The sequence below is a fragment of the Apteryx rowi genome, unplaced genomic scaffold, assembly GCF_003343035.1.
Source record: "Apteryx rowi isolate R43461 unplaced genomic scaffold, aptRow1 scaffold_1096, whole genome shotgun sequence".
NCBI classification, from domain to species: domain Eukaryota; kingdom Metazoa; phylum Chordata; class Aves; order Apterygiformes; family Apterygidae; genus Apteryx; species Apteryx rowi.
In genome coordinates this window covers 145,202-158,374 of record NW_020447304.1, presented here as the reverse complement: position 1 = coordinate 158,374, position 13,173 = coordinate 145,202, and the positions used below count along the sequence as shown (strand labels likewise).

The window sequence follows — 13,173 nt, the reverse complement described above, 5'->3', positions numbered from 1 at the left end:
GCGGTCTGCAGACAAAGCGAGAGCTGGGCATCAGGGCGGCAGAAGAAGGAAGAGCCTGGCGAGCGGCATCGCGAGCTCGCCCGGCACGGCGGTGGCCACCACGGCYGCCTGGCCCCGCTGCCCGCCCCGGCCACAACCRAATATCCCTCGGCTCCTTGGCCGCTGAGCTCTTTTAGTTAAAAATGGGACAGGACGATGATTTGGCATCGCTGTAGCTGGCGTGAAATGCTAAAGAAGGAGCAGCCATGCTCCTAGGTGACTGCGGCCCAGGTTGCCTGCTCGTGCCTGGCTGGGGAGCAGGGCCGAGTTACTGGCGACCACAGATGGACACGTGCTCTTCCAGGACAACTGCCAGATGGGAAGGGGGGGGGTAAAAGCCAAAGCAATGCACATTTCCACATTGCTGCCGCACAGAGCGCGCCCATGTTGCACTCGGCGAAGGCTCCCGCGCTTACGGCCTGCGTGTGTGGCTGCATGTTTGCATTGCGATGTAAAAACAAGGTGAATCCTGAAATAGGTGCTCTCTTCCTGACTTACTCTGGTGGGAACAGGCTCRGCGTGCCTCTGTGAAGGGTAGGCAACCTCATTTACAAGCATTTCATTGCAATTCATGTATTTAGCCTGTCCTTTTCACAGCCACAGATTCCAAGAGTGAATTTCTTTTTTCGGGTGATACTGTCCTATCTGAACAGTTACTCGCATGTGAAGGCAGGTGAGCAGGGTGYGGGTTCTGCACTAAGGTGGGATTCGTCTCCTCTAACATCGTATGCCTATGGTATAGGTGTCTCCGTGGGAGCGCAGTCTGCTGGGCTCCCTTGCCAGCACTGGAATTTCGGATACAATCCCCAGGAACAGGCATGGGCTTGGTGGAGAGATGWTTTACACCCTGGGTGCCACAATGTGGGGTGTTTAAGATGATTTGTAGGTGTATATTTTTAGTTAGATTAATGCTACCTTTACGCTTAGTGCCAGTACACCTGGGGAGAGCTGCTGAAATACCTCTAACGCCTCCAGGAAGCGAGGGACCCATCAAAAACAGAGATGCTCATGTACAAACAAGGATGCTCGCACAGAGCTATGTTTGGTGCCTGCTGGCAAGACTGACAGGTTTCCTTTAGGGATYCAACTAGCTAGGAATATGAAGAAAGACATTTCAAAACCTTACCTGACTGGCAAAGAAATGCCCAATGATTTTAACGATGACCTCCTCATTCTCATCTGGGGTTTGGTCTCGTGGCACAATGACTTCTGCACTAGTTAAATTCTGCAGTTCGTTTACCTGAACCAAAAGGAAGATTCSTCATTTTTGTGCAGCTGTTCTTGGAAGGGCTAAAATCCCATTTTCTGTGCCTTTCCATCCTTGACCCTAGCTGTGCTGCAGCACCAGGCATCCCCCCTCCCTCCTCAGCTCCCGCCACTGGCTGCTGAGGGTCTGACTCTGCCCCTCCCAGCGAGAGCCACCGTCAGCTCCAGACCTGACCACAGCAGGGATCTGAATGCTGCAAACAGCCTCTGGATTCAGCATGCTTGATGTGCCCTCTGGAGATGGCAGTGGCAATTGCTTGGCTCTGCAACCGTATCTGTATGTGTAAGCCCACCCTGACATACCGTTTTGCCACCTTTGCCTATCACGCGGCCAGCTGCAAAGGAAGGCACCTTGATGTGGGCTTCAAGCTTCACCTCTTCTTTCGGGTTAAAAAAGTTTTCTTCTTTCAGTTTCCCAAATATCCGCCCTTGGGCCTGTGGGAGGAGGAGGCAAGGTAAATGCCTGAGTGGTAGAGAGGAGCACCTGGGCACACTCCCTGCAAGAGGACATAAAGCCCCCCAGCCCCACGCTGCTTGCAGACCCGGTGGGACTACGGCAGCTCACCACAGCCAGAGCCGGACACTAAACCCAACCTGCTCTTCCAGCCATGCCAAGCATGTTGAACCTGGCTCTGCAGCCAGGCCCAGGGGAGCAAGGTGCTTTCCTTGCCTAACAGGGAGCCCGCAGATGGAGCTATTGAGCAACCTGGCCTCACTGCTTTGGTGCCCTGAGGGCACTGGTGTCTCACAGCTGCTTCCTCTAGACCCGCAACTACCTGCAGGCCCAGGTTTGCAGTTTCAAAAGCAATACTGCAAGTGGGAGCGCGAGGCAGACAGCGCATCTTTCACCTTCACACTGCTCCTGGCCACAGGTGTCCTACCCACGGGACCAGTGCCCAGGAAAGGCACTCCTGCAGGCACTGCTGCCTTCCCACGGTGGCTCTGCCTGCTGCCTCTGCTCTGGCAGAGGGCAGCTGAACCTGGGCTGGTAACACACCATTGACAGGAGGGGTTGCTCTGTAGTGTCCCTTGGTCCCCCTCTCGCCCCAGCCATGCTCTGTGCCAGCACGTCCAGCCCGTGGCCCCAAACGCGCCCTACAGCCAGCTCACCTTGAACTGAGCCTCGGGCGGCCCTGTGATGACAACCATCCGCTCGCTGGCCTCAGGGCCTTCTGCTGGAGCAATCTGCGAACCATGGGGGAAGCCGGAGCATGAGTGGCCTGGCTTTGGCACAAGCAGCCCTCCCAGGACATCCCCCACACAGGATGCCCCTCCAGACAGGGGTGTCCCCCATGCAGCAGCCCAGCCTGGCCCAGAGCCTTGTGCTCAGCAAGGGTGGAGGGACAATTCGGTGGAAAAGAGCAGGCTCTGCGAGCTGCCCTTCAACCTTGGGGCTGGCTTTAAGCAGCCTGGGTTTTTTTAAGCTGCTGCAGGGCACCTAACTCTCCTGTAGCCCAGATGTAGCAGATGACCCTGAAAAAAAGCCAGGAGGTACTGGAGCAAGTGCTGCCCACCATAGCGAGGCAACACCAGGGATGCACTAAGAGCAGCTATTACTGGCAGAGGTGCGGGACTCAGTGATGGGTTTCTACTAATTCAGGAAGCAAAATGTTGCCCTCATTTCCCAATACACTGAGGGCTCCTGTTCCTCTTGGAGAGTTCAAATGGGTTGCTATTCCCCCAGGAGTGTTTGCATAAACAGATTTTTTTGGGGGGGGGGAGGGACCCCATATCCCCACCCCCCCAGCAGCATTTTGCATGCCACCACTGCCTAAATATGGGAAGATTTGCACGCTGGCTCATGATTCATGCTCACAGGCCTCTTCCCGAGCTGACTCAGGCATCTCGCGTGTGACACAGCTGCTGGCCCCTTCCCCAGTGGCCTCCTGCAATGCCGGCCCAGGCCTGCCTGTGCCCTGAGTCACTGCCTGAGGGCAGCTGCTGTCCCTGGGCCGAGCACCCCACACGTGTGTGCAAGAGGGCTCGGGGTTGCAGTTGCGCCCGCCCCGAGGGCTCCGCTTCAGCCCAGAAGGCTGATGCCCACCTGGCCGATGCCAGGAGCTCCAAATCCAAAAAGGCAACGAGGGGACAGGCTCGCTAAATGTTATACTCAGACGACAGTGCAACGCCCCGGGCAGGGCCTGGGGTTGGGAGGCAATGTGTAGGAGATGGCAGTAGCATGTAGGACCCGGCTGCTTTCCAGGACCAGTTCAACCGGCTCCTGCGGAGACCCTCCTGGGAGCAGCACCTGACTGAGGAGGTGGCTGGAGGACTGCCAGCACCTGGGTGCCATGGACCCCTCCACCATTTACCTACCAGGCTGGTGGGTGCAGGCATCCAAGGGTCTGCTGCACACCAGGAGAGCATGAACATGTCCAGCTCTGCAAAGCTAACGCAAATTTAGCATCATGCATGGACACCTGTGGAACTTCCACTGGCTTTGCAGGGGAGGGACGATGGGGACGAAGCAAATGGGGCTCCCTAGGAGCTGCTAAGTGTAAGCTGCTAAGTAAGGAGCAGGTCCTGGCACATGCTTCTAGCGTTGCCCATCTGGAAAGGAGTCATGGCTTTACAACAGAGCCATCTCTCTACTAGACAGCAGAGATGCGTGATCTGGTGGACAGTAGCTAATCATGACAAGCTATTTTTGTCCTCTGAGTGATCACTTTCTTCCTAAAGGATCCCAGGAGAGCTGGAAGGATGAATCAGCTTAATGTCACCTTTGGCACATGTCCAGCCTTAACAAGCCATTTCCATTCAGCTGAGAGTTTATAATTGCGTGTTAGGGGGCAACACACAACTGCATGGAGAAAACCTGGATGCTCTGCACCCCCTCCCTGTGGTGAGGAGACACATTTACTGCCTCCCACCTCCCAGCATGCACAGAACCGCAGAGCTTGCAGCTTACCAGGGACAAGGAGGTGGTGGGTCACCAGCATAAGCACCTCCGTGCTACCATCATTTGGGGAACCCTTTTATCACACCCAGCAGCAGAAAGCAGAAACTGAGGCACAAACCCCAGGAGATGAGTAATGAGGGGAGGAGGGGAAAACAGAGAGTGCCTGTGGTTTGGGGTACCCCTACAGCATGGAGATGGAGGAGGCCCTGAGAGCCAAGCAGCACCTGATGCTCTGCTTACCTTGATGGAGGCCCCGGCAAATCTCGCAAGCTGTTTAATATGTTGACCTTTCTTCCCAATGATGGCCCCCACCGCTTGCGTTGGGATGAACAAATTCACAACCTCCTGCTCCGGGAGCTGGGAGATACACAGAAGGGTGAGATGTTTCAGAGGAACAATTAGAAAGGATGGTGTTTCTCATCTTACAAGCAGGCAGGGCTCTGTGGGCTCCTTTGGCTCACACGACTGCTCTCTGAAGGAGCAGCTGGACCCACAAGGTCCAGGACATCTGTCCCCTAAATTGCCGAAGGGCCCCACGCTCTCCAGGGGATCATTCTCCCTTGGGCAAACCTTTTCTGACAGCAGCCAATGCATAGAGCTCTGCTCGGGTGCCCGCAGCACTGAATTTGCCTTTTTTAGGGAACAAATAGCTGCACGCCTGCAGACAGGAGCGGGGTGCCTGCAAGCACTGCCAGGGGGCCGGAGGCATGGCTCCATCTCTGCTTGGCACTGGGGCCGCAACTGCAGACACGTCGTCATGTCACAGTTTTGGCCCCTTCAGTCGCAAAAGCAAGAAGGTGCCCAATTGAAAACATGCATCAGTGCATGCAATGGAAAGTGCATTTCTTCCCTGAATAAGGCCAGCCTCGATCTGAGACTGGCTTGATCGTAAAGGAATCCTTCACCAACCCTGGAAAAGCTGAAGGACCCGCTGCACTGCGGGACACACGTGCCCTGGCCCCCATCCACAACACGCAGCCCCAGGCTGTCCTGCCCCAGCTCCCTGACGGCAGGCAAGCCACTCGCCTGTGTTTAAGAACTCCACCAGGTCCAGGCACTGCACCATGGGCGGTTTTTTTTTTTCGGGAAACCCGCAACACGTGTTCAGATCACAAAATGACAGTGTCACTCAGGCCCTGACCAGCAAGGGCTGCTGGCTGCGAGGCCGTGCCTGCCGCCACAGAGCCCATGGTGCAAACGGAAAGCTGCTCCGCCGAGGGGGGGCGGATGCCGTGCCCAGCATTGATGTCTGTGCCCTGTTCCTGTCGTCACCTGCTAGCTGGACTTTAGCAACACGGGCAGCGTGATCCTGCGGCTGAGTGGTGGCGACCTTGAGAGCGTGCACCAGCCATGAGGCAGGAGGACAGGCTGCTTGAGATCCCCCCGCCCCGACATGTCTGAAGCCCTGGCTGGCCTAGAAGAAGCCCTTGCTGCTGTTCGAGGGACATGGAGAGAAAAGCAGCAATTTAGGGTTATGCATGTGCAGGGGAAAGGGAGCCCAGCATTTTGTCTCCACCTTGCTCTTCCAGAACCAGGCAGAGCATGACGCTAAGCCAAAGTGAAGGAGAAGCAGAGCCACTTCTCCTGCTCTACATTTTGCAGAGTCTGGACCTCTGTACACACTCCTGCCAAACATGTCTCCTCCAGGAAGCATCCAGCTGGGGGACTGCTGCCTCCAGCCCCCCTTGCTGCCCTCGCCTGCCTGATGCCAAACCCGGAGGGGCAACAACAGCTCAGGGATGGGCCTTCTGCCCAGCTCAACCCCACACCGTGGGTACATGAGCTCAAGGACGTGGCTTACAGCTGGCATAAGAGCTCCTGCCCAGGAAGACCATCTACACTGCCCCATCCTAGGTAAAAGCTATTTAGGCTATGGGCTTCCAAACAGGCCTAGAGGTACGTCAGCTGCACTACCAGGAGTGCGTGGTTTCTGGGTGTGAATGCCTGTGCCTCAGTGCCCACAGACAGCAAGGCCTGCTGAGCACCGCAGGCTCAGGACCCCACAGCCTGGGATGGGCAGGCAGGTCTAAAGGCACGTCTGAAGTGGTTTTTGTGTGCAACGTCTAGGTGCTGACCTGCTGCCAGAGGGACATCTGTCCGTCCACAGAGTCTGACTGCTCAAAACTGGAGGTAAAGCGGGGGAAAGGAGGCAGACTGGCTAAGAGGCAGTGGGCAGCAGGTCCTGCCTTCACAGCTAACGCGCCCATCACTGGCCCTCAGCCCTCCACTGCTCCGGCAGCACCTAAGGAACCGCATGCTGGGAGCCCCAGAGGACTGCTCTGCATGCCAGCACCCCTGCAAGTGGCACCCCAGAGGCTTGGGGCAGCCCAGCCGGGGGTCTGCTCCTTGTCTGGCTGGAGAAGGGCAAGGGCTGAAAATGCACCGTGGAGAAAGGAAGGGGAAACCAGCCCCCAGCAGCTTCATTGGCGTGTGCTTGTGAGGCTGTGAGCAAGGAGGACGAGCAGCCGCGCGGAGGCATTCAGAGCTGGCCACAGGCTACCAGGGTGCATCAGCCCCAAGGTGCAGAAGCACCGCAGCCCCGCGTGGCGGGGGGAAGCGCTGTGCAAAAGCCCGGGGCCACGCGAGAGCCAAGCAGGGTGCAGCGTGCCGGCAGCAGGGGGAGGCTGGGGCACTTACGGGGTGCTGATGTGGGAACGCGCCAACTGGGGAGGCTCCATACAGACCTGAGAGGTATGCCGAGGAGCTCTACGGCAGGAGAGAAAATGAGAATCAATGCGACTTCCCCGGCAAGCGCTAGCCCACTCCCCAGATGGCCGGCCTCAGCCCAGGGAGAGCAGCGTGTGGACACCGTTCTGGAGCCCAGCAGCCTTCGTGAGCTCAGCGGGGACAGAGGGATACCCCTCGGCCCATGGAATGTCGCCCCCCGGAGCGCGGGTGCAAAGAAGGGGCTCCTGGAGGCGAGGTTGCAGAGCTGGCAGCCCCATTCCTGCGTCCTCCCCTCCGAGTGCAACGGGACTGCAAGGTGGAGTTGCCTCCAGGCCCACCATGGTGCTTTTTTCCCCAGTTGTTCTCTCACCCTGTCCTCCTAGTATTTGTAGCAGAAAACATTACCGGCTCCAGCCCCGCCACACACCAGCATCTACACATTGGCACTTGCATCATGGCATGCACATCTTGGCAAAGATAAGGCTTTGTGCTTATTTGTGCCACCAGAAAGAAAGAAAGGGGACAAAAATCCTGCATAACTGAAGATGACCCATGCACATCTGTCAGCATCCCTGCTCAGTGGACAGAGAGAGAGCGACTCCTGCCCGTGGGGCCAAAAAGGCCTTTTGGCTCAACAGCCACCCTGAAAACCTGAAAATGTTTTGTAACCAACATCAGCCCCCAATGGAAAAGGCGATGTTTCACCCTGCCCACAAGAAGAAAAACACATTTGGGGCAAACTGAGCAGAAACATTTGTTCGGCACCAAGCGATTTCCATGTTCATTTCTCTTTTCCAGTTTGCAACTGAATTATGTTCAACCCAGTCTCCTCCCCGCCCCACCCCGCAAAAAAAAAAAAAAAAAAAAAAAATCACAGCAAAGGCAAATAAAAAGGCTGCACATGAAGACCTTCAACTTTCATTTTGACTTTCCACCACCAACCTCAAGTTTTTTGGCCAGGACTACTCATGAATGGGAATTCTGGCCACCTCCAAACTGGGGAATAATCTGTTTGTCTATGAAATTTATGCTGGTTCTCGCTAGTAGATGTTTGTCACTGGCTGAGCTGAAGGAGCTGTACCAGGTGGCACATAGAAGGCCCATGGCACCCAGATACAGATCCCAGTGGGACCGGAGTGGGGTGCTGCCCGGAGGGAAGCAGCCTCACAGCAGTGTCATCATGGTGACCTGGAGAGGTCACACGCAGGGATGTGACAATGGGGGCATTCGTTCAGAGAGCAAGAGTGATCCTGTGTGCAGTGATGCCCTGGAGAGGATAGCGAGAGGCATTGAGGGTCCCGTGAAGGTACAAGAGCCTGAGGACAGGGCAAAGATGGAGGTGAATATTTGACCCATGTATGGACCATGGTGAACCACCCAGGCCCTGGGGCGGAAGGGGGCACCTGGGTAGTGCTTTGCTCCACTCCGGACTGGTTGGGGCCTCAGACCTGCAGGGCTCAACCTGCAGCTTTGGGGACCCTTCGGAGGAGGGAAAGCACAGACTAAAAAAAAATTCTCTTGAGACCTGGTTGGGGGCATCATGGCCAGGCTGGAAATGGGGAGAAAACAGTGCATCTCTCCACAGACAAAAGCAGGGGCTGAGGCTCCAGCACCCTGCAGCACAGGGCCAGAGGGCAAGACGAGGAAAATGAAAATGTCAGTGAAAATCTGAAAGGGGCTCCAGAGAGAACCCCAGAAGTCAGGCCTGGACTGGGGGGCCTGGCCAGTACGGCCGTGCCTGTTCAGACAGTGGACAGATCACCTTCTGCCAGCAAAGGTGCCTACAGCTGCTGCTCAGGAGGACAGGGACCCCTCGTGGGAACCTCCACTGGGAGACCTGGTCAGGATACCTCTACCACACCAACTCCCCTGGCCCAACCACTGCTGCAGAGATTCAGGAAAAGAACTCGGTAGGGCTCGGGAGGAAACATGGCAATGGGCACAGGACCTGCACAACCAGACCCACAGCCGGGGGACAGCCCCAGAGGTGGGGGCCTGGGGGTGGCCAGGGCTAATGCGGGTTCCCCTCTGGGGCCATGGCATGTGCCAAGTGGTACCTGGGGCTCTCCGCATTATAGGGACCCAAGAGACCTCGTACGCATTAAAAGCCAAGGACAGCAGAGCTGGTGGTGTTTGTCGGCCTGCTAACTCCTGCTGGGGACTGGGAGCTGGCTCATAGGCTGACTCAGTATCTTCAAGGCAGACACAAGTGTCGACACACTAATATCCAAACACATGACTGAGGCACTCTGAATGTGCACACGTGCTCTCAGCAATTTTATAGCCACTCTATTCATCTATCTGTAGCTGGGATGTTTAATTAGTCCAACAAAACCATTGCTGAGCTCTCCAGCTTGTGCTGATCCTACTGAAACCTCCAAAACTGACGTTATCCCAGTGAATGCTGGGGTACTCAAACAGATTCAAGCACCAAGAGGAAAAATGGAAGCCTCAACATCCAGTGTTGTTATTTGTCTTCAACTCCTCAATATCTCTAATACCTCAGAGAGGCAGGGCACATGCATTTCTTCTGGAAGTAGAAATAATTCTTCTCCTCTCTGGATTCAGAAAAGAGCATCCAGATGGTGCATGCAAATCACAGTTGCTCCAAATCAGGAGGGGACCCAGCTTCCTCACCTGCTGCACACACTGCACTTGCTCTTAGCCCTCTCTTTAAAATCAGTGCACTGAGATTTTGCCACTCTTTGCGCCAAACCTGGTAAATCATGGGTGGCTAGCACAGCTCCGTGGGCACCATGCCTGAATGTGCAAATGCGAGGAGATGGTCAGTCTCCTACTGGACCTCATCCTGCCTGCTCACTCATGCACTGAGTTTGTAATTGTCTATTCTATTGGAATTTGTCTGGCTTCTGCTTCTGGCCATGGGCTTCTCTTCCTGCAACCTTCTCCTGTATCAAAGAGTCCATTCCTGTTCAGCAGTTTCTCAGGAAACATGGACATGGAGACCAAAGCAACTCTCCAGTTTCCTGGCGGCATAATAACCAGATTGATGTCCTTAAACCTTTCACTGTGAGGCATCTTCTCCTCCTTTCCCTTCCTCCATCTTCTCCAGTTCTTTAAAGCTCTGATTTAAATTACAGCCACTGGACCTGCAGGGCACAAATCCTGCTGACGTGGCTTAGCACTGAAAATCTCAGGACAGCTACTTCTTTGTGGGACCCAGAAAAGCTGCCCCTAAATGACCTCTCTATTAGCTGCCTGGCTAAGAAGCCCCATACAAATGGACCTTCCACTCCTTGCAATCACAGACCACCCTTGTCTTCAGAAACAACCTTTATGACTTGTGAAACAGATGGTGTTTAGGGGGAAGCAATATCCTTCCCTGTGCTCTGGCTGCTCACAACCACTGTGCTAATGCTTTCAAAGAACGCTATTAAGATGGAAATCAAATGTCGCCTCCTAGGAGCTAAGCTGGTTTCCTATTAACTGTTCGACTACACTTTATTTTTATTACAGAGAAGAGAAGGCTCATGGCAGAGGTGATAGCTCCCATTAAACTAGCCAATGTAGCTTTAAAAAGTCCATGCAAAGTTTTGGGCAAAAACAAGTCCAAAAAGGAAAGGATGCCTTTCAAGAGACCTTCCCATATGCCTCACCCATTTTACCAGTCCATGGAGCAACAAATGCTGCTATCACTGCAGGGCGCAGAAGCCTAAACAATCAAATACAAATTTCCTGAAGGCTCCACTTGCTTGCAAGGCAACACGACCCACTTCACTGGGCTGACACAGGCAGAGCATCCTTCCCTCCAAGTGCACACACGCACGCATGCACTGACCCACATGCATGTTTCCCCAAAGCAGCCCCCCCTAAGATCCTGGCTCTCAGTGCTTTGCTGGGGAGATGAGCACACCTCCACTCCTGACTGGGAGTCTGAAGGAGGAAAGTGAAGGGGCTTGGTTTGTTTTTTGGCTCAAAATTCAGCAACATCCAGAAAAAAAGGAGGCAGAGAGGGGTCTCAGATGTACAGTTTGAATGACAGGAAAGATCTGAGCAATCCCACATGGCTTTGGCCCTTCTGAGCTCAGGGTAAAAAAACATTCAGCTTTTTCTCTTAAAGAAGCTACCAAAGCTCTTGCCCCAGCTGGGGTTCTGGGAACTCAGTGTGGGCAGTGGAAGTACACCTATCGCTTGCTCAACCCTGCCATGCCAGCCCAGGTGACCAGGTGACCATGTTCATAGGCAGTGGGCAGTGGGGAGCTGTGCATATACATCCCACAGGCACAAATACCACGTTCACACTCATCCATTCAGTCTGCTGCATCATAACCCTAGTATTTTGACTCTGAACTCACCGTTCTTCTCCCATCACTCTGCTGCTATGGTTTTCAGAAAAAGAAAACAGTAGAAGTAAATTAACTTTTCCTCCATTCTCCATGCATTTATACTATCTAGGCAGAAATACTTAGAGAGACTCAAAGATGTAGACTGCAGAGCTGACAATGGATTCCTTCACAGGGTTTAAACCCTGCCACTTGGTCTTGCTAGGGGTGCTTTGCAGATGCTAATAGGTACGAGACAAACCTTCTCTATCAGCAAAGCAGACGGTCTGTCTAACCCCCGCCCACTGTCTTCATGGGCTCCCTGGCTGCCACACAGATGCCTTAGGAGAAACACGTATTTGCAGTCTGTTCACATGGGTGGATGTATGCACCATTTCAAAAGCAGAGCTGAGGAACTCCTCCCCAGCCTCAGCACAAGGTCGCAGCATTACGTATGCTCTCGCCAGCGTGTTTTTCAGGTGCTGGCCCGTTCCTGCCCATGTGCAATCTCAAAGGCTTCAAAATGGCCTCTCAGGTTTGTTTCACCCACATCTCTGTGGTCACCCACAGCCTGGCTTCCCAAAGGCGCTGCAGCACCACAAGAGAAAGAACAAAAACCTTGCCTGTAAAACCAGATGAAGATAAACTCCCAGCAAACACAGTTCTTTGAGTGCTATGGCAAGGATCGAGGCTGGCAGAGGCAGCTGCAAAGCACGCAGTACTCAAGCACTTTCAAGACACGCTCCAAATGTATATAGTCATTTTACCAGCTCCTGTGACAGAGAGGTCACAATCTGTTCCCTCTAGCTATGACTTCTTACAGTACTTGTTTCTGAATCCAACCAGTTTGGCATCACAGCAGGAAACCTCCCTATGCTTTCTATGCACTGCTGGCATAGCCCCGACACACAGGGCTGTGCCAAACCAACACATTCTCCGCTCTCGCCAGGGAGGTGTAGAGCCAGCAAGGAGCATGGCAAGACGGCCATCCTTGCCATGGCCAACGAGCTCTGCACCTCCCTGCAGAGATCCCAGGGAGTCCTGACATGGCACAGACCTTCACAGGCAGTGGTCCCGCTGCCCAGGCTGCAGGCAGCCACCAGAAACAGCCCCACGGTGCGCGCACTGAGTGCACACCATGAACCGCTCCCATGAGGATATGACTGTGGCTTTGCATTTGCGCAGGGAGCCAGGATCACAGACCCAGCTGCAGGCAGTGTCCTACAAGGCTTTTGTGTACAGGCATTTGTGTGGGCTGCCTCTGGCTCACACCTATGTGTGCACAACACACACCCGCAAGGGGAGCTGGACAAAAACCAGGCCAGTAACCTTGAAACACAGCAAGTCCTTATACACAGAAACTCTGCATGATCTACAGAGGTGAAACAGTTTAACACAACATCAGGGCACAGTTTTTCTTTCCTGGGAGCTAAATCCAAGGAGGGACAAGCCATCTTCATTCACTTTTCTTCCCTTTGCTGCTGCAGAGTGTAAAATCTCTGCAGAGATCAGAAGTGGACAGACCTTGGGGGGCCCAAGCAAGTCGAAGGGGCTTTTAGCACATCTTCCTAAAACTGCCAAGAGTCAGAGCTCTTGTTCAAGGCTCTCCAAGATATGGCTTTTACAGGCATGGTGTCTGCCCAACCCCAAGAACTAGAACAAAGTGTCTAGTGACCGCTCGGCCTCTAGGAATAACTTCTCAGCACCCCAAAGTCTCTTGCACTTACTGCAAATGGGTGGTAAGGAGCGGCAGCAGCAGCACCTCGGGCCCCCGTGGCAGATGGGAGCATGGACAGCCCTGTCGAGAAGATCCCCAAAGCACTGAGGTTCAATCCTGGAATCAGATTGGCTTGTTGCTAGAAAAACAAAGACACAGACAAATGGGTAAAATGTGGTATGAGGCTGCTGGGGTTCTGATGAAACAGTGCGGGAGTGATGGGTGAGCCCTTTCCATAACAGATTGACCCCCTCCCAGTTTTGTCTGGTTTCCTTGGTAATGACTCTGAAGTACTGGTATCC

At 54.3% G+C, this 13,173-nt stretch overlaps 1 protein-coding gene across 3 annotated transcripts in view; it reads right to left on the bottom strand.

Annotated features, from left to right (window-relative positions):
* Positions 1-20: 20 nt before the first annotated feature.
* The window catches only part of IGF2BP2 (insulin like growth factor 2 mRNA binding protein 2), a 40,914-nt gene continuing 27,761 nt past the window's right edge, over positions 21-13,173 (bottom strand). The window contains exons 9-14 of one of the 3 annotated variants that reach the window (XM_026073179.1): positions 12,882-13,010; positions 6,842-6,910; positions 4,445-4,561; positions 2,416-2,490; positions 1,609-1,740; positions 22-1,279 (exon numbers count right to left, since the gene is read on the bottom strand). In XM_026073179.1, the coding sequence (XP_025928964.1) occupies positions 1,154-1,279; positions 1,609-1,740; positions 2,416-2,490; positions 4,445-4,561; positions 6,842-6,910; positions 12,882-13,010 (648 nt within the window). In that variant the 3' untranslated portion in view covers positions 22-1,153. Of the gene's footprint in view, positions 1,280-1,608; positions 1,741-2,415; positions 2,491-4,444; positions 4,562-6,841; positions 6,911-12,881; positions 13,011-13,173 lie in introns of all 3 variants that reach the window. The other 2 variants (XM_026073195.1, XM_026073185.1) reach the window with 2 other exon arrangements.